Source organism: Dendrobium catenatum, unplaced genomic scaffold (assembly GCF_001605985.2).
Source record: "Dendrobium catenatum unplaced genomic scaffold, ASM160598v2 fragScaff_scaffold_459, whole genome shotgun sequence".
Taxonomy (NCBI): domain Eukaryota; kingdom Viridiplantae; phylum Streptophyta; class Magnoliopsida; order Asparagales; family Orchidaceae; genus Dendrobium; species Dendrobium catenatum.
The window spans coordinates 295,453-314,440 of record NW_021318921.1 but is presented as its reverse complement, the minus strand read 5'-3'; the positions used below and the strand labels follow the sequence as shown (position 1 = coordinate 314,440).

General features: G+C 34.4%; 2 protein-coding genes across 2 annotated transcripts; both read right to left on the bottom strand.

The window, feature by feature from the left end:
* Positions 1 to 73: 73 nt before the first annotated feature.
* LOC110112572 lies at positions 74 to 751 on the bottom strand. Its single transcript, XM_020844839.2, has 2 exons — positions 469 to 751; positions 74 to 327 (listed from the first exon to the last, which is right to left on the bottom strand). The coding sequence occupies exons 1-2, from the start codon at positions 675 to 677 to the stop codon at positions 183 to 185; spliced, it is 354 nt and encodes a 117-aa protein (XP_020700498.1). The 5' UTR covers positions 678 to 751; the 3' UTR covers positions 74 to 182.
* Positions 752 to 8,005: 7,254 nt separating this feature from the next.
* On the bottom strand, positions 8,006 to 13,395 carry LOC110112607 (microtubule-associated protein 70-5). The gene is made up of 10 exons (XM_028694337.1): positions 12,995 to 13,395; positions 12,612 to 12,697; positions 12,454 to 12,519; positions 12,174 to 12,344; positions 11,459 to 11,629; positions 10,661 to 10,816; positions 10,414 to 10,560; positions 9,676 to 9,747; positions 8,554 to 9,051; positions 8,006 to 8,474 (listed from the first exon to the last, which is right to left on the bottom strand). Exons 1-10 carry the CDS (start codon positions 13,089 to 13,091, stop codon positions 8,343 to 8,345), a joined length of 1,596 nt encoding a protein of 531 aa, XP_028550170.1. The 5' UTR covers positions 13,092 to 13,395; the 3' UTR covers positions 8,006 to 8,342.
* Between the last annotated feature and the right edge of the window lie 5,593 nt (positions 13,396 to 18,988).

The window sequence follows — 18,988 nt, the reverse complement described above, 5'->3', positions numbered from 1 at the left end:
GAAAATTGCTATTTCTACAAAGATTTGATCAAAAAAAGTTTGAATCATATGGCATAAAATATTCTCAAATCAGGTGAAAATGCAAAAAAAACTTGATTATTATATCATATTTTATGAAGCAAAATGATCATTTCTCATGCTGAAATACAATATTCCTCATGGCAAAGACAAGCCGGTTTAATTCACCTAATAGGCACCTTAATCCAGCCATTAGCAAAGGCAATAGCTAATATGATAAATGGAGTAGACATGCCAAAGATAATGATATAAGGCAATGGAGTCTTCATAGGGTTCTCTCCTTCCTTCTCTCCTGCTGTCTGCCAATATCTACAATTCAAAACTTCTTAGTAAATTCTTTCTTCTATGAACACCACTACATTCATTTTCTAATGTAAAATGATATTTCTGGACTTGTTACAAATTTTCGAAGGTTTAAGGACTTTCAAGAGAGAAGAAGGAAGAACTTACTGATCTGGTTCTTCTTCTCTGGTTATGAACTTCTTCTCCGGACGCTTTGTTTCTCCATCTCCATCGAGATTACCTAATTTTGCGTAAATTCTGGATTTTGATTTGCTGTTTGTAGTCGGAATGACAAAGGAAGAGGATAACAGGAAGGAAGTTTTGGGTTGCGGAGAAAATCCTACAGCGCAGGGGAATGAGAGAGCTGCCTGAGCCATTTCAGCAGATTACGGAAGAGAGAGATCAGAGAGAGAGAGAGAGAGAGAGAGAGAGAGAGAGAGAGCCTTATGAGAACCACATGTTTCTAATCTTATACCAGGGAAATGGATAAGATGGGGCAATTTTGATTGGGCCTTATTGTTCAGACTAGTCCATCTCAGCACAATTTGGTGGAGCTTGTTCAAGAGTCAATCTTCATTTTTTGTTGTTTGGTTGAGAGTAGAATTTAACTCAAGTAGGCGTTTTAGTAAGTTCTATAAATTTGAATTTTTAATTTCTGAGGTAGTTAAATCGATTAAGGTTCGTTTGGGACAATTTCGGCTACTGTTTTTTTTTTCTACTTTCAAATAATTTTTGTGTTAGAAAGCTATTTTAGAAAGTATTAAAAAAGCTGTCTCAAACAAAATCTAAATCTTGATAAATCTTTGAATTCTCTCACCTGTTTTTGCGTATCATCAGCTATGCCCTCACCCAACAAACAATCATGTTACATCTTAATTTGAGACATTAAAGTATATGTTATGTTTACGACATCATTCAATAAAATTGTACAACACTATAAAAAGCAAGCACAATATCAATCTATACATTTAGGAGAAATAATGACATGTGAGTTAGCATTTGAAACATCTCTTTCTAATGATCAAAGGTTCTCTCCACTATTTAACATAAACATGTTAATGGTTATACAACTCCTATGCCACTAACTATCCACAAAATGTGTTGGGGATGAAGAAAAAAGAAACCAAGCTACGAAATAAACAAGAAAGTAAAAGTAATGAAAAGTAAAGGACGTTATGATTTAACTTGGAAAAATAAAAAAATTGGAAAAAAAAAACATGGAGACACACAACATAAAAAAATTCACAATGAAAATTGAAAAAAATAAGTACAAATCTTTCTTCTCTCTCACTCTCTCCTTGATTATCTTCTCTGACACACTGTTGTCACACACAAAACAAAACAGAAAGAATAGTTGATAACACTCAAGGAATGCTACCCTTAAGAAAAACGAGAAAGAAAAACTGTCCAGTCCATCTCGCAGCACTGCGGCGCCAGTTTGGAGCTCTATGCCATTAAGATCTTTGATCCCGATTTGTTTGCCGATGCTGTGATGCTTTAAACTGCACCACTATGGCACTCCACAGTGTTGTGACATCGAATCTAGAGCATTGCGGCACTCTGCTCTTTGCAAAACAAAACAGAAAGAATAGTTGATAACACTCACGGGACGCCACCCTTAAGAAAAACGAGAAAGAAAAATTGTCCAGTCCATCTCGCAGCACTGCGGCGCCAGTTTGGAGCTCTATGCCATTAAGATCTTTGATCCCGATTTGTTTGCCGATGCTGTGATGCTTTAAACTGCACCACTATGGCACTCCACAGTGTTGTGACATCGAATCTAGAGCGTTGCGGTACTCTGCTATTTGTTATTTTTCACAGCAAACTTCGCAGCATTGGGGCGCTCGGGTACACAGTGTTTGGGCGTTGTATGAGAACAAAAAAAAAAATCAGGTGCAAAACACTCAAACCTTAGTAGGGGGAGAACCCCCATGAATACGAGAAATTGACTTGAGGTCCGAGGTAATAGTATAACTAGATTGATCAACAAAGTCAGATTCGACATAGAACTAACAAAATACACACAAAAAATTCTCACTCAAATGATATTGATATTTGTTGTAGGGCTCCATAAGCTTATCGATGTTACATAGAACAAGTCAGCTAAGTAATATCTTCTTTGCGGTGCACTTAACACGCCCTCCTCTACTGGAAAAATTATTACGTGGGAAGTCCAGACATAACTCTACATTTGGACTCCAAAATGCAATTACCTTCACCCACCACACAGGCTCTATACATTACCCGCAACAACCGAGACAATCGAGGTCAGAATTGGTTCTATCCCACCTCAACCAAACGGAACCTTGCTAATCAACCAAATAACAAACCTTCATCCACACCCATTATCGTCTGCTAGATCTGTAATAAGCGAGGTCACACAACCAACAATTATTGGCACCGCCTAAATATCAAATACAATCCCATACCTCCCATTCCCACTCCAAAGGCATTTTTCTCCTCCTCTACATCACCTCCTCAGCATGAGTGGATACTTGACTCAGGTGCAAATCTCGCTCGAGTAGACAGAGTTGGGGCGTTGTATGAGAACAACAAAAAAATCCAGGTGCAAAACACTCAAACCCTAGTACGGGGAGGACCCCCTTGAACACGAGAAATCGACTTGAGGTCCGAGGCAATATTATAACTCGATTGATCAACAAAGTTAGATTCGACATAGAACTAACAAAATACGCAAAAAAAAATCTCACTTGAATGATATTGATATTTGTTGTTGGGCTCCATAAGCTTATTGATGTTATATAGCCCAAGTCAGCTAAGTAATATCTTCTTTGTGGTGCACTTAACACGCCCTCCTCCACTGGAGAAATTATTATGTGTGGAGTCCAGACATAACTCTACGTTTTGACTCCAAAATGCAATTACCTCCACCCACCACACAGGCTCTATACATTACTTGCAACAACCGAGACAATTGAGGCCGGAATATGTTCTATCCCACCTCAACCAAACGGAACCCTGCTAATCAACCAAATAACAAGCCTTCATCCGCACCCATTGTCATCTGCTAGATTTGCAATAAGTGAGTCACACAGCCATTAATTGTTGGCACCACCTAAATATCAATTACAATTCCATGCCTCCCAAACCAACTCCAAAGGCATTTTTCTCCTCCTCCACATCACCTCCTCAGCATGAGTGGATACTTGACTCTGGTGCAAATCTCATCTCATGCCCCACATCAACAATCTGCTTCAACCCACAATCTATATAGGAATCGATCAAATTGCAGTCGGCAATGGCTCTACTACTCCTATCAGTCATATTGGGCAAGGTCTACTACGAACCACCAACTGTAAGCTACAATTACATATCCTTTTGCACGCTACAAACATTTCTCATAATCTCCTCTCAATCTACAAACTCACACGTGACAACAATCTAATCATTTCCTTTGATGCATTGGGTTACAAAATTCTGAACTAGCACCATCAATACATACATCGAGGTTCCTCCAATAATGGCCTATACCCGCTCAAGATTCCTCCCAGATCCTTTGCTTACGCCCTCACTGTAGCCCCCACAGAAGACATTCGCTGGCATTAACATCTTGGTCAACCCCATGCTCGAACCATTGCTATCATCTCCAAACATAATCGAGATCTTAATATTACGAATACTCATCCTCCCTGTCATTCATGTATGACCTTTAAGAGCCACAAACTACCTTTTCCCCCTTCTACTACTTGCAAATGTAACCCTTTAGAACTCATACACGCAGATGTAGGGACCTTCCCCACTGATATCTAATCAAGGCTACCACTACTACTTGCTGTTAGTTGATCACTACTCATGCTACATTTGGTTTTTTCCAATGAAAATGTAATCAGAAGTTACTAATCTACTCATTCAATTCAAAACTCACATAGAAAATCAACTACCATTTAAAATAAAATGCATAAGAATTGACTGTGGAACTAAATTCATCAATCAGTCTCTCTACTCATTTTTGCAAGCTAACGATATTCTTCATAAAACCAATTTCCCTATACACCCGAGCAAAATGGCCTCGCCAAACGAAAGAATTGACACATCATCGCGACCGCTCAAACTTTACTTCAAACTGCTCATCTTCCCTGTACCTACTGGCCAGATGCAACTCTAACTGCTGCTTACCTTATAAATCGGATGGCGACCCTAGTTACCAAACAACAATCACTGTTTCAACTACTATTTAACATTACACCCATATATTCTCACCAACGCACCTTCGGTTGCGCATGCTTCCCCTAGCTTCACCCAATCACCATAAATTACAACCTCGATCCACCTTATGTATCTTTCTCGGATACTCTGATACTACCAAAGGAAATGCCTTGATCCCTCCACCAAAAAAGTTATCCTTTCTCGACACGTCCAATTCAATGAAACAACATTTCCAACTCGCCAACAAACTCTTGCAGTATCACCCATAACCTCCACACTACCTCCCAACCCATTACTACTCACACCTACATCCTACCAACCCAATAGCTCTACCAACCTCCCATCCCCCTCCCAACAGCCCCCGCCCATCTCCTCATCACCAATGCAGCCACCAATATCGCCTCACCCTTTTTAGCCAAACATCATCTCTCCTGCCTCTCCCCCTCCCATTCATCATATGATTACATGATCCAAAATCGGACACCTCAAGCCTTGCCACATACTGAACCTCAATGCCTCTACTACATCTTCCAAAGTACCTTCCACCTTCAAAGAGGCCTTTTCACATCCAGAATGGCACGCCTCTATGACAGCAGAACTCCAAGCTCTTTATCAACAGAAAACCTGGACACTTGTGTCACCACCACCTAATACATCTATGCATGGTTGCAAATGGACATATCGACTAAAGCTCAAACCAAATGGCTCCATTCAACGCTACAAAGCTTGGTTCATAGCTTGGGGTCATATACAAGAGTATGATCTCAATTACTCTGAGACATTCAGCCCAGTTGCTAAAATGCCCTCAATCTGAGTTCTTCTCACTCTCACCATTTCCAAATGATGGCCACTTTAACCAATTAGATGCCTTAAACACATTCCTTCTTGGACATCTCCATGAGACTATATATATGTCCCAACCTAAAGGCTTCGAAGATCCCAACTATCCCACCAAAGTATGCCTTCTTCAGAAAGCCATCTATGGCCTCAAATAAGCACCCCGACAATGGTTTCACACCTTTTCCACCCATCTCTACTCCCTTAGCTTTCATCAAAGCCAAGCCGATCCAACCCTACTCATATACGAGTCACAAGGCATCTTCATTTATCTCCTTATATATGTTGATGACATCTTACTTACAAGTAACTCCTCATCCAAACTTCAAGACATCATCAACAATCTTCATTCTAAATTCTCCATGAAACATCTTGGGTTTCCATTTTAGTTTTTGGGTATTCACACTCATAACAGCCAAGACTCCCTATTTTTGTCCCAGGAACAATACACCTTATCCATTCTACATAAGGCTGGCTTCACATCATGCAAACCCACCTCCATACCTACGCCAATCAAAACCCACCTCCACACTTACGCCAATCAAAACCCACCTCCACACCTACGCCAATCAAAACCCACCTCACTCGGTCACTCACTGGTATATCCTTTGAGCCCAACACCTACCACCACCTCACAGGATCACTACAGTACCTCACCATTACAAGACTAGACATCGCATTTGCTGTGAATCAACCATGCCAACATATGCATCAACTGACACGCGGTAACTTTTGTATTACTCATTTCTTAAATTTTACTAATTTTAAGGTTATTATATCTTTGACATGCTATTGACAGACATTTTTATGTATAAATTTACTTAAATGCACAATCCAACTACAAAATTGGAGGATATACTAATAATCCTCAAATATTATTTATCTGAACATAAACAAATTTTCTCAGGGAAAGAAACAAAAAATAAGATAAATAATGAACTTATCCAAATATAATTCATTCCAATTAGATCGAATACCCACCGAAGATATTTCAATAACCACTCTCAATAATGAACATCTTGAAAATTGCTCGAGTGGAATAAATTAAATGGCATTTGTATAAAAGATGATTGAATGATCAATTGAATAAAATGAGTAAAATATAGTAATTAATCCCCACATATCTCATGTTAGGAAAACTTAAATCATCACGCATTCACAAATCAGGACCCTAGAACACCCAACCGGGGGATAGTAGAGATACTTCATGCGAGTGCACCGCTTAAAGGAAAAATCTGCCGAGGAAAATGCTGGCACTCGAGGAGGAAGGGGATAACCAGCTAGTTGATGGTTCCCATCTCTACTATAAAAAATATGTAGCATTTGGTATATAATGAACATTCACAGAGTGCCTTGAATGAAATAAATGTAATGATCATATATCTTTTAGGAACTCTACTCGCAAATCCTAAGAGGGAAGCACTCTACTTTTCTTTCAACTAGTGTGATGAAGTTACCGATAAGGTCAAACATAATTAAATTTGCGCCATAGCATATTTTCTTGGTTAAAGTGCCTAATAAATATGTATATAAAGTACCTTTTAGGAGCTCCACCCACAAACCTTAGGAGGGAAGCATTTTGCTTTTCTTTCAACCATTGTGAATTTACTGCTAAGGTCGAACATAATTGAATTTGCATGACATGTTTTCTTTGTTAAAGAAGGACAAAAATTAGCTAATTTAACAAACAACACTATATCTTTAAGGGTCACTTTTGTTTGGGATGAAGAGTAAACACTATAATGTCGAAACAAACAAGAAAGTAAAAGTAGCGGAAAACTAAAGGGCAATAGGATTTAATGTGGAAAAATTCAAAATAGGAAAAAAATCACAAGTCCACACCACACCAAGAAATTCACTATGAAAATTGGGAGAAATAAGTACATATTTCTCCTCTCTCTCTCTCTCTCGCTCTCTCTCGCTCTCTCTCTCTCTCTCCTTCTTCTCTTCTAACATGCATTGTTCTCAATGTCTTACTCACTCAAAATACAAGAGAAAAATAAGTAAATAACTCCAAGGGATGCAACCCTTTAGAAAAATGAGAAAGAAAACTGTCAAGTCTGCCTCGCAGCTCTGCGACGCCAGTTTGTGGTGTTTCGACACTCAAACATTTGTCTTGATCCACTGTGATGTCGTATCTAGACCGTTGTTGTACTCCGCTCTCTATCATTCAACGCTGGGGCGCTCGGGCGCCCGCACCCCCCAATAAGCACGACAAACTTGACCTCCGAGGCAACATAACAACCCGATTGATCCGTATAATCAGATTCCACACATAACAACTTTGAACTTAAAAATAATTGCAACCAATGAAAGATCCATGATAGGGAAGGAGGTGGGGTCAGTCCTTAAATTTGAGAAAAATCATATATAAATTTATATATAATAAAAATTTATTTTAAAAATGATTCAATTAATATGTATATTAAAGAAAATTTACCCTCTTAATTTTGAGGTTAGCCTTTTTCACTTCCTCTTATTTGAAATCTTAATTTTGCTATCATGCACAAATTTGCCAACATATATTGATTACATTTAATGGTTCATAACATATTTGAAGAGATTATGCAGTGTATTTAGATACACATGAAAAGCACATGAAATAATTCATAAATTAGATTTTGACTTCAAAATCAAAATTCATGAGAAAATTATCTCTACATATCAACAATATAAATCCTTAAACACTCATTAAGTGGACATGAAATTTAAAATATAGTACATTTTGATTTTACAATCAAAATTTATGAGAACCCTATCTCCACATCTTAAGAATATAAATTTCCATACATCTATATATAGGCATGAAAATACAACGTTCTCCAAGCTTACAGGTCTGCATTTACACTTTTTACATGCACAAAATTCCATATTTACAAGTTAGAAGTTCACAGAGATGAACTGATAGCAGAATCTTAGGACCAATTCAATTGAAATTGCTGCATATTCAAGATTCTTCTCATTTCTGTAATGAAATAATATTGCCAGCATTAAAATTGAGGACGGCTTTTTTTCTAGCTCAAAATTGAAAATTCACATTAAAATTTTGATTTCTCATCCATTGATTTAACCAACTCTGGTACTTTCTCTCTATTTATTGCTTCCTTTCTTGCCTTCTGCAGCTTTCTTTCAATTGATTTAGTCAGTGCAGCAACCTTTCTATGTAGCACCTGCAAGGAGATGTTGAAGTATCGAAAAATGAAAGAAGAATGGAATGAAGTTATTTGAATAGAAACGGGTTATTTCTACCTTGATTTCTTCTTCTTTAGCACTCAATAATCCATCTCTTTCTGCTAATGATTTTCTCAAGTTGATGACCTCTTTTTGCAGTATATCATATAGAAAACCAGAAACCATATCTTTTTCACCATTAATTAAAAAGCTGTTTTCAAGCTCTTCACAAGCATTTTGTTTATCGCTAATTTTGCTGTCTACTTTATGCTTACTGGGAATTTCCTCTTCTTCAGAATTCTGCTTTCCACTGTCATAGTTTTTGCATTTCAGATCTGAATTCTTTCTTACTGAACTTTCTCCAATAATATATTTTGTTTCCATGCCATTTTCTGTATCAAAGTTTCCAACAGTATCTGTATCTCCAATTGTAGAATTAGCCTGTTGCATTATAGAAGCAGTAATAGAAGACTTGGACTTGCTTGAATTCAATAAAGTCTTCTTTGTTGGGCCACCATGCTGAGAGGAAAATCTCAAACCTTCTTCCAGCGTCCTTAGCCTGAGTTTCATTTTTTCCTGAAGGTAGTTCAATTTTTCTAATATTAGTGCATGCAAGCATTAAAAACTAAATTTCATAAAATTATTACTATAAGGATTCAAATGTTGAGTGATAAAGAAGTCAGTGACATTCAATTTGAGTATGGTGGAATGAGAATATTAGGATGTATGTGTGATAAAATTAGAAAGGGCATATTAAAAAAATGATTATATTAGAGAGAGAGTAAGGCTTCATTTGGGACGGCTTTAGACCACAATTTTTTCCTTGCTTTCAAGAAAGTTTTATACTAAAAGTAGCTTTACAAAGCAATAAGAAAGCTTTCCCAAGCATCTATTGATTAGAATAATAGTAAATAAAATTGGGTAGTTTGTGCTTGTAGAATGAAAGGTAAAACCCATGGCAATCAGATGGATAGAAAAAATTAATGCCGAGTAGTTAGGAAGAAAGCGGGATAGAAAAGAGGTCATATCTATAGAAACCGTAAGAAAAAGTTTGTGAAAAGTAAATTTAAGAGCCCTTGCATAACTCCACAAATGTAAATGGAGAATGAGGATTCATAGAAAATTATGACAGTACTTCAGATAACACTAATGATGATGACGATGAGGCATGAAATTGCAAGTTACCGGTTAAGTTCATACATTGAATTGGGCTTCTGCTTTGGCTGTTCTCTCTGATAATAAGAGCTTATCCCGCAGTCGTTGGATCTCCCCCTATAAATCAATAGCTGGTACGATAGTATTTAGTTGAAATAAGCTGAAAGCTGCACTTTCCCTACAGCAAATCTTGTATGCTAACTCAGTTAAATGTTTAAATAATAGTTAGATATATATAAAAAAAACTTGGATAAGGACATCGTGAACTATTTAATTCAGGATGTAAGATACTTCTTAAACATCAAGACATTTCAATCAAATTTCAATAAATCCATAACAACATGCTGAGCGCTATAGAGCACAGCCCTGCATTGGGTACCCATACTCACACCCACCCATGTACTCACCCATACCTTGTGGGTGGGTATGGGTGGGTACTCAACATCGGGGGATAAATCGATTTACGTTGCTAATCACCATATATCTTATATTGCTGCAATCCTCACTACGTAGTGTGCAACACTTAACCACACTGCCACTTCGAAAAATTCTGATATGCGGCTTGAAAGTTTGCAATCAGAGAAAAGGGCAACAATCCTCAAGACCATCAATCCGTGGTAAACTGCGTTCAAAAAGCATGGAAAATTGATGGGTATAGGTGGGTACGGCATCCCGAAAGTTATCATGGGTGGGCGTGGGTGGGCAAAGCCCGTCTGAGTAAAGCATGGGTACCCGACTAGGACCCCATGTAAGGCTTTGCTGTAGAGTGTTCTTCTGTTATACCTGAAAAAACCTTCTTTCTTCAAGCCAGTTCTTTATAGGCATAACTTTCTCATTGTCATCCTTCCACTGATTTGCCACTGTTGATGCCACGCGGTTCATTGAAACCTTAGCTCTCGCTAGCTCTCTCTCAAGAACCTTCTTCTCTTCCTATGTTCAAAAAGAAAAAAAAAATGTTATCTTGGTTATTGTTCTTAAGTTTTTCTTTACAATTACTTCGGTTACATCAAAAAGTATGTTGGAATATTACACTCAAATCAGAAATTTGGTGTCGGTACTCTCGTAGGGTGTTAGCAGCCATGCCACTGGCTAGCAGAGATTCTTCAAGTTCATGGATAGTTTGTGCAAGCTTCTCCACCTCAAGAACCTTTTGGCGATAAATTTTGTTAAGGAATTTGTTCTCATCCTGCAAGATTAAATTTTGCAGTTAGATTGGTCGTGTAGATACCATGTTCAAGATGTTAAGATACGAAAATAGATTTATTGTTACCTAATACAAGATTCTACCTATTATCCTCTATCTAACTCCTAGAAATTCATTACCTAATATCTACATTATGATAACTACCACCACCTGCATAATAAATTCAAGCTTATTACCTAATACATCTAAGCATAACCGCAAGCCAATAGAAGAAGAGGAAGAGAAAATTGAGAGGGGCTTAAGCTTTAAAACATAATAAGGATAAGCTATTGCAAGAGAAGAGAGAAGAGAGGAAGAATTTGTCATAGTAGAGAAGGAAGATAGAATTAACACTAACAAAAATGTCTTATTCCCCACATTTGATTCTCATTTTCAAAACAAATAATCACCCCGTTAGTCTTAGGCTTCGTTTGAGATGGCTTTCTTGCTGTTTCTTAAAACAGCTTTTTAGTACAAAAGCTGCCTTATAAAGCAGTAAGAAAGCCGTCTCAAACGAAGCTTTAATGAGCTCAAATCGAGCTGAATACAAGCTAGGAAAAGGAGAGTCAGAGAATTATTAAACATTAACAAACTTAGCCTGAACATGAGCTAATTCTCTCATATTCAGCACATTTACAACCTTACCTGGCATATCTCTACTTGCCTCCTTAAGTCACAGTTCTCACTCTGCACATTCTCTACTATAAGAACTCTTTCAAGAGCAATCTGCAATATCTTCTGTGCTTCAAGGAGTGCTGCCTCTTTCGACTTAGTGAGGCGCTCCAAGGCCTTCTTATCTTTTCCAAGTTTCAAAATCTATGCTGCCAATTTCAGACTTAACAAGCAGGATCAAGAAAAAAAAGTTGAGAAATTTATATAAATCTTCCAGTAGTGTGGCTTTTTGTGAAAAAGAACTACAATTTTCAAGTTATGTTAATGAATCATAGTTTATACTATTTTGTAAATAATCTCAAGTAATCTAACTAAATTGAAGCCCACATATTTCTACTAGAGTTTATTCTAAAACTTTAATAATACAAAATGTTTCAGAGAATTATATGCATAATACAAAAATCACATGTATTTATATGTCTAATACTTAATTTTTTATATTTTACTTGTAGAATACTCAATTGTAAATTAAATAAAAATGTTATAAATATTAAAATAGGACAAGCTATTTATCATTGTTTACAAAATCTTGCAACTATTTTCTATGACTTCGTTTGGGACAGTTTCAACTACTTTAAGAAGCAATAAGAAAGTCATCGTAAACGAAGCCTATATGTGAAAATTACCTAACTACTGAGAGTTTCACACAAATCTCTCAAAATTGTTTTCTGAGAGTATTTATTTTCACCTCTTTTTTGTACTTCCTGATGTCAGATTCAAGTGGTGATATAATAGCTTCAACTGGGAAATATTCCTCTTCCTCTTTTGATGAATGAATTCTTCTCAAAGCTGCTTCAGCAGCATATTGTGAAGCCAGCGCCTCTTTTCTTCCATCATTGAGCTTCTTTGCTTCAAGATTCTGCAGTTTCTCAAATCATAAAATTATTGATTAATCAAATCACCCTTTAATTCTATGCTTAAACTGTTTTTTAAATTTAAATATAAGGATTCATGAAGAGAGGCAACACCTTCTGTTCAATATGTTCCTCTGCTGTACTCAACTTCTCTTCCAATTTATTTATTTTGGTGCTTAGCTGCAAAAAAAGATTAGAAAATGAAAAAAAAAAGTTATATTTTCCATTTTATTTTCTTTTTCTTCTTCATGAGCTTATTTAGATTGTTTAACCTCAATAACAGCCTTGTCTTTTAATTCTTCAGATGCTTTCAAGGCCTTGATCTCTGAGTAGGCTTCTCCCAGCTCCCTTTCCTTGCCTGCATGATAAATAAAATAAGTACAAAAATCATAATTTCTTAGTAAAAAATATAGGGTATATTGCGTCCTCTTGCAGCCCTTCCACCTCGTTGATTTATGACTCGGTAAGTCTCAATTGGAATAATCTCTTCCTTTTCTGACTCCAAGTCAAGAAATAAATCAGCATACATTCCTCTAATTTGACAGGACGCCAACGGAAGTTACTGATATTCTTCGATTGAATCGATGTATTTTTTAATCATAATTTTCTAGCTTGTTAATTTAAAAAAAAAGAGAGAATATAATGGGAAATTTACCTCTAAGCTGGTCCTCCAATCTATTTAGCTCTATAATGAGAGGGTGAGGTGAGCCATAGAAGAGCTTCTTTCCACCCTTCTCTTGAACACTACCCATCTTCCTTAAAAGCTTACCACTATGAATTCTTTTACTGCAGAAGAAAGATTGGGGATTCTGAGGAGAAATTTATGTACGATTTTCTCTACTGAGCTTTCTATTTTTTGAAGGAACTGAGCAAAGAGAGATGTTTCTTTCATAAAAAGAGTGGAGAAAAAGACGCAATGGCTGTGTTTAATGGATACTTCTTTCGTGAAAGTTACAGCTGAAGTAGAAGCATTTTAAGGCTATTAATTTGATTCGAAGATTGAAGGATTGTGAGGGAATTCTGCTAAAATTTCTTGCTTTTGAATCTTTTTGGTAGGTTGGAATAGATAGCTTTTGAATGCAATCCACTCAGAATCTTCACCAACTTCACGGTACAGAAGCAATTTGGTGTTTTTTGCTAACCTCGAATTTCCTCTTTATTTCTTCTTCCATATTATAATCCGATTATTGTTAGAATTGAGTTACAATATTATTTCAAGCATCATTTGAGTCTTTTTACTTAAGATTGGTAGCTACTAAGCTTAAGGTTCACTTGCACTTGATTTTTACAATTAGAATGATTTTCGTTAGTTGGTCCTGTTGGGAGATTTGTTAGTCTGGTTATAAGAAATCATTATTCAATTTCTGATTTTAATAATTTATTGTTTTTGATGGTTTTCCTATCAATTTTGTATTTCCATTATCAAAAAATGAGGATAATTTTGTGTTATTAAAATTTCCACTGTATAATTTTTTATATATTATAGAGATTGAGATTATAGATGTTTTGAGTATTTATTTAAAATTTTTCATTGTTATCTATTCATAAGTTTATTTTGACATTTAAAAATAGGAGGATTTACATACATACCACTTTGTTTTATGCTATTTACATATCTAACACCCAAAACATTAATGTTACATGCTTACCACCCATAGAACAAATTTGAGTGCATGGAATCAAATATTAAAGTTTATAGGCTGATATGAATGGTATAAATGAATTATAGGAGTGATATATTTGATATTAAAGTTTTATATGGGTGATAGACATGTAATATTAATATTTTAGGTATTAGATATATAAATAACATGAAATAAAGTGGTATGCATGTAAATTTCCCTTAAAAATAATGTTTTAGTTCAATTAGAGCTTCAAAATATTGTTATATACAATCTCTTGTAATTTGATAAATTTCTAAAAATATGAATTTTGCTCAGTAGGATTTTATGTTGTCGGTGTGAAAGATTCTAGGATATAGATTTTAAAGTGATATTGAAACCTTTAAAATTTATTAGGGGTTGTTAGTTGTCTTGAAAATTAAGAAACAGAGTTAGTAGATATTTTGTCTTCTCATAAACAGAAGAATGGTACAATGTATATAAAACCCTTATTGCTGATGACTCTATAAGAAGTATAAAATAAAGTTTCTATCAAGTTGTAGTTTCTAAGAAAAAGATGAGCATTGCAAGGCAGACAAACATTTAGAATAACCAAGAGATGAAACACTACAAAAAAGCTTGTAGCAAATGATCTAGTGGTTTTTAACCAGAGCCCTGCATTTGGTACCCATACCCACACCTACCCACGTACCCACCCATACCCAATGGGCATGGGTGGGTATGGGTACGCCCATAGCCTCGTGGGTGGGTATGAGTGGGTATTCAACATCAGAGGAGAATCGTTTTACATTACTAATCATCATATACATGCAGTATATTATAATAATCCTTACTATGCAGTGCGCAACACTGAACCTCGTCACAACCATGATAAATTTTGATATGTGGCTTGAAAGTTTACAGTCAGAGAAAATGGCAAAAAACATCAAGGCCATTATTCTATGACAGACTGCATTCATTAAGCGTAGAAAGTTGGTGGGTGTGGGTGGGTATGACATCCGAAAAGTCACCATATGTGGGTGTGGGTGGGCAAAGCCCGCCAACGCAGAGTGTGGGTACCCAATGGGTATCCAACCAGGACCCCATGTAGGGCTCTGTACGGTAAGTGCATTCTGTCATAAAATCATTAATTTTACCTAATTTGGTTGATGCTGGCGGGTGGCTTTAAAAATGTTGATCAACTCATTAGGAGTATTCCTATTGATCATTTATGCATCCTCTGTTTTTCTCATTTTGAAAATGCATCACATTTTTTTTTTTTTTGAATGTGATGTCTCTTTTTATATTCTATTTGTCGTTATTGGTTGGACTAACATTTTTCTTTTGAGAATTTTTGGTCTTCAACTTTTTGCTCTCTAATGATGTAAAGCATTATTATTATTTTGTTATTTGCAACTTAATTTACTTTCTTCGGCCGAAACAAAAAAAATACATAGACAAAATAAAAACTAAATTCCTTATATGTCTTCACTCCATTGGATTCTGATCCATTCTAGAAAATATGTAAGACCACATAGCGAGTTAATGACTCAGTAGATTACCACAAAACCTACAATTGAAATCAATGTAATACACTATAAATAGTATGCATGTAATCATTTAATCAATATCAGTATGAACATATAACTATAAAAAATTATAACAATCAATGAAATAATATGTCATATGATAAAAAAACATTAGTATAACTGTATATCTTAAGAGTAATGATCAATAACCAAGTAAATACTATTAGTAAGTTCTGTAAATTCTATACCCAGTAGTTACAAAATAGTTTATATAGCATCTTATCACATCAGTACATTTATTATTATTATATGCATGTCGTATAATGTCTATGTTATGCATGTATATCATGTAAATAATATGATTTATATACATCAAATGCATTTGTATCAGTTTTATCAGCCTTATCAAATACTTGTATCAATCATAGCTTAATCTTATACAAACTATGTCATGTCAATTATATAATTTATTATTATTATTATTATTATAATTAATAATAATAATAATAATAAATTATATAATTGACATGACATAGTTTGTATAAGATTAAGCTATGATTGATACAAGTATTTGATAAGGCTGATAAAACTGATACAAATGCATTTGATGTATATAAATCATATTATTTACATGATATACATGCATAACATAGACATTATACGACATGCATATAATAATAATAAATGTACTGATGTGATAAGATGCTATATAAACTATTTTGTAACTAATGGGTATAGAATTTACAGAACTTACTAATAGTATTTACTTGGTTATTGATCATTACTCTTAAGATATACAGTTGTACTAATGTTTTTTTATCATATGACATATTATTTCATTGATTGTTATAATTTTTTATAGTTATATGTTCATACTGATATTGATTAAATGATTAAATGCATACTATTTATAGTGTATTACATTGATTTCAATTGTAAGTTTTGTGGTAAATCTACTGAGTCATTAACTCGCTATGTGGCCTTACATATTTTCTAGAATGGATCAGAATCCAATGGAGTGAAGACATATAAGGAATTTAGTTTTTATTTTGTCTATGTATTTTTTTTAGTTTTATTCTTTTATAATAAACAAATAAAAGATAGACTGATGAATATATGAATTGAACTCTTGCCTATTATAAATATTAATTTTAAGAAATGAATATAATTAGTTATATTGATGAATTCATAAAAGCTCTTGTTGGTTAATTAAGATATTAAAATAGACAATTCTTTCAATTTTGATCTTTAGGTGTTACATACTAGGGTATATAAAAAATGTTAATTTTAAGTAGGAGATTATTAGTATGAAGTATAAATTCTCTTAATTACCAGGATAAGTTTTAATTTTAATTTTCAATATCAATAGCTACCAAACTAATGCTTTATATATTCACATTTTATTTTTAAGACTGATTGCTATCAAATTCAAGATTTATTCACATTTATTCAAGATTTATTCACATTTATTCAAGATTTATTCACATTTTATTTCTCGTTATTGCCAAGCAATACCTAGCAATACTTAGCAATGCCAAGCAATACTCGAACATAGCAATACTGGGTTCCAGTCCGGGTCGGGTCGTCGAGCTGCGCGGTAAAGAATAAGAGCACGTGGCGACATGTTATTGGCGTCCGAACGTAGAGCTACGTCAGGACACCAGACCAAATAAAAATTCGCTGGTAAGAGGGAGATCTTCGACTTCTATAAGAAGGGAGATGTGCTGCTTTTTTTGCTCTATCAAAATAATAAGTTTTTAATTGGACTTCTAAATATTTTATTAGACTTTTACAGTCTAGAACGTGAGATATTGCGTCTAACCTTCGAGAAATTATTATGTGCGGACACCAGACATGAAGAACTATTCAGTTTTGTCTCTATGAATAATAAAAGCGCAACTCATTAGACTTTTACTATTCACAAAGACAAAATCAGATCATTCTTTCGTCCGATGCCGCACATAATAATTCATCCTAACCTTCACGTTATTCATAACAAGCTGCATTCCCTCGTAGTTAGTGGTATTGATGAAATGGCATTCTTATCCTTATTTATATTGAGTGTAATCTCTTCATATATCTTTGTTGAGGCAGCTTTAGATGTAGATGGATCTTGCTGAATCACGTAGATATACATGCATTATATTTTTGATCTTTGGTCGGTTTGTTCTTTATATTTCTTTGGTTTTGCTCTAAGTTTTATTATTAGCCTAATGTAATATAATCTTTTTTCAACCCAAAAGCAAAAGCCAACGAAGGATGCATAGCTTGCATTAAATACTACTATTTAAAATTTTAAATAACAAACTATAAGGTTTTGTTTGTTTGGATTGAAGTGAAGGAAATGAAATTCATTTGTTAGCAATTGCAGGTATTGAATATTAGCTCTTTTCAACCTTTTTTTTCTTCATCTCACTTAAATATTTCTAAGCATTCAAAAATATTTAAATGAAAATTTTCATATATCAGCTTATGGCTTCATTTGGGACAGTTTTTTTTAATACGTTATGAAGTAGCTTTTCAGTACAAATATTTTAAATTGACAAAAAATTGTACTAAAAAACTGCTTCCACCACAGGAAAATAGTTTATTACCGGTGGACAAAATCCACCGGTAACAAGGGAAATCTGCTGGAAATCTTATTTTTCCGGCAAATTTCTGGCGGATATTCATACAATGGTAATTCGTGCGTTAGAAAGTCTGACGATAATAGAAGGTTTTCGTGTAGTGTTCATAAAGTAATAAAAAAAACTGTCCCAAACAAAACCTACATATCATCTGAGCAATTATGTTAATTTAATAGGTGCAGTAAGGAATGCTCATCATAGAAAAATTTCTTTCAATACTACCAAACTTCTATGTGCAACCATTAATTACTCATGCTAAAAATTGGTTGATTAAGATTAAGTAGCTTTGAAGAAATTCTTCAGAGAGTGGATAAATAAAAAAGAGAAAACTATGTTTCCATGAGAACTTCTAAACCCTATAGCCATTCTTGGCTTGTAAGATTGTCTATAATTATTTCATTAGTGTTAAGACTTGTGATTTAGACTTTATTTGGAGCACCTTTTCACTATTTTTTATTAGAAAAGTAGTTAATAAAAATAATATGTTATCTTTAAAAAGCTTTTTTTTTTTAAAAAAAATATATTTTTAAAATTATGATTAAGAAAGGAGCTTTTATAAATAAAAATAAAAAAGCTTAAAGTACATTGAAAAAAAAATTATTTTATGCTAATAAGCTAATATTGTGTTAAGTTTGCTTATAAACATATTTTGTGCTTTATGGCATTGATTAATTCTTTTTTTAAGTCTTATTTTAACATATAAAAAAATAAAATTTATTTTTTAGTAGGTTGATCATATTTGGTTCACCCCTTTTTTATATTTATTACTTTGAAATTAGTTTTTTGCCACTTGACCAAGTGGTGCAAGGAGCAAGTTCAAGTGTTGTGCTTTTTACAATTAGTCTAATATGATTATTATTATTATTATTGCTCTAATTAATTTTAGTTTTAC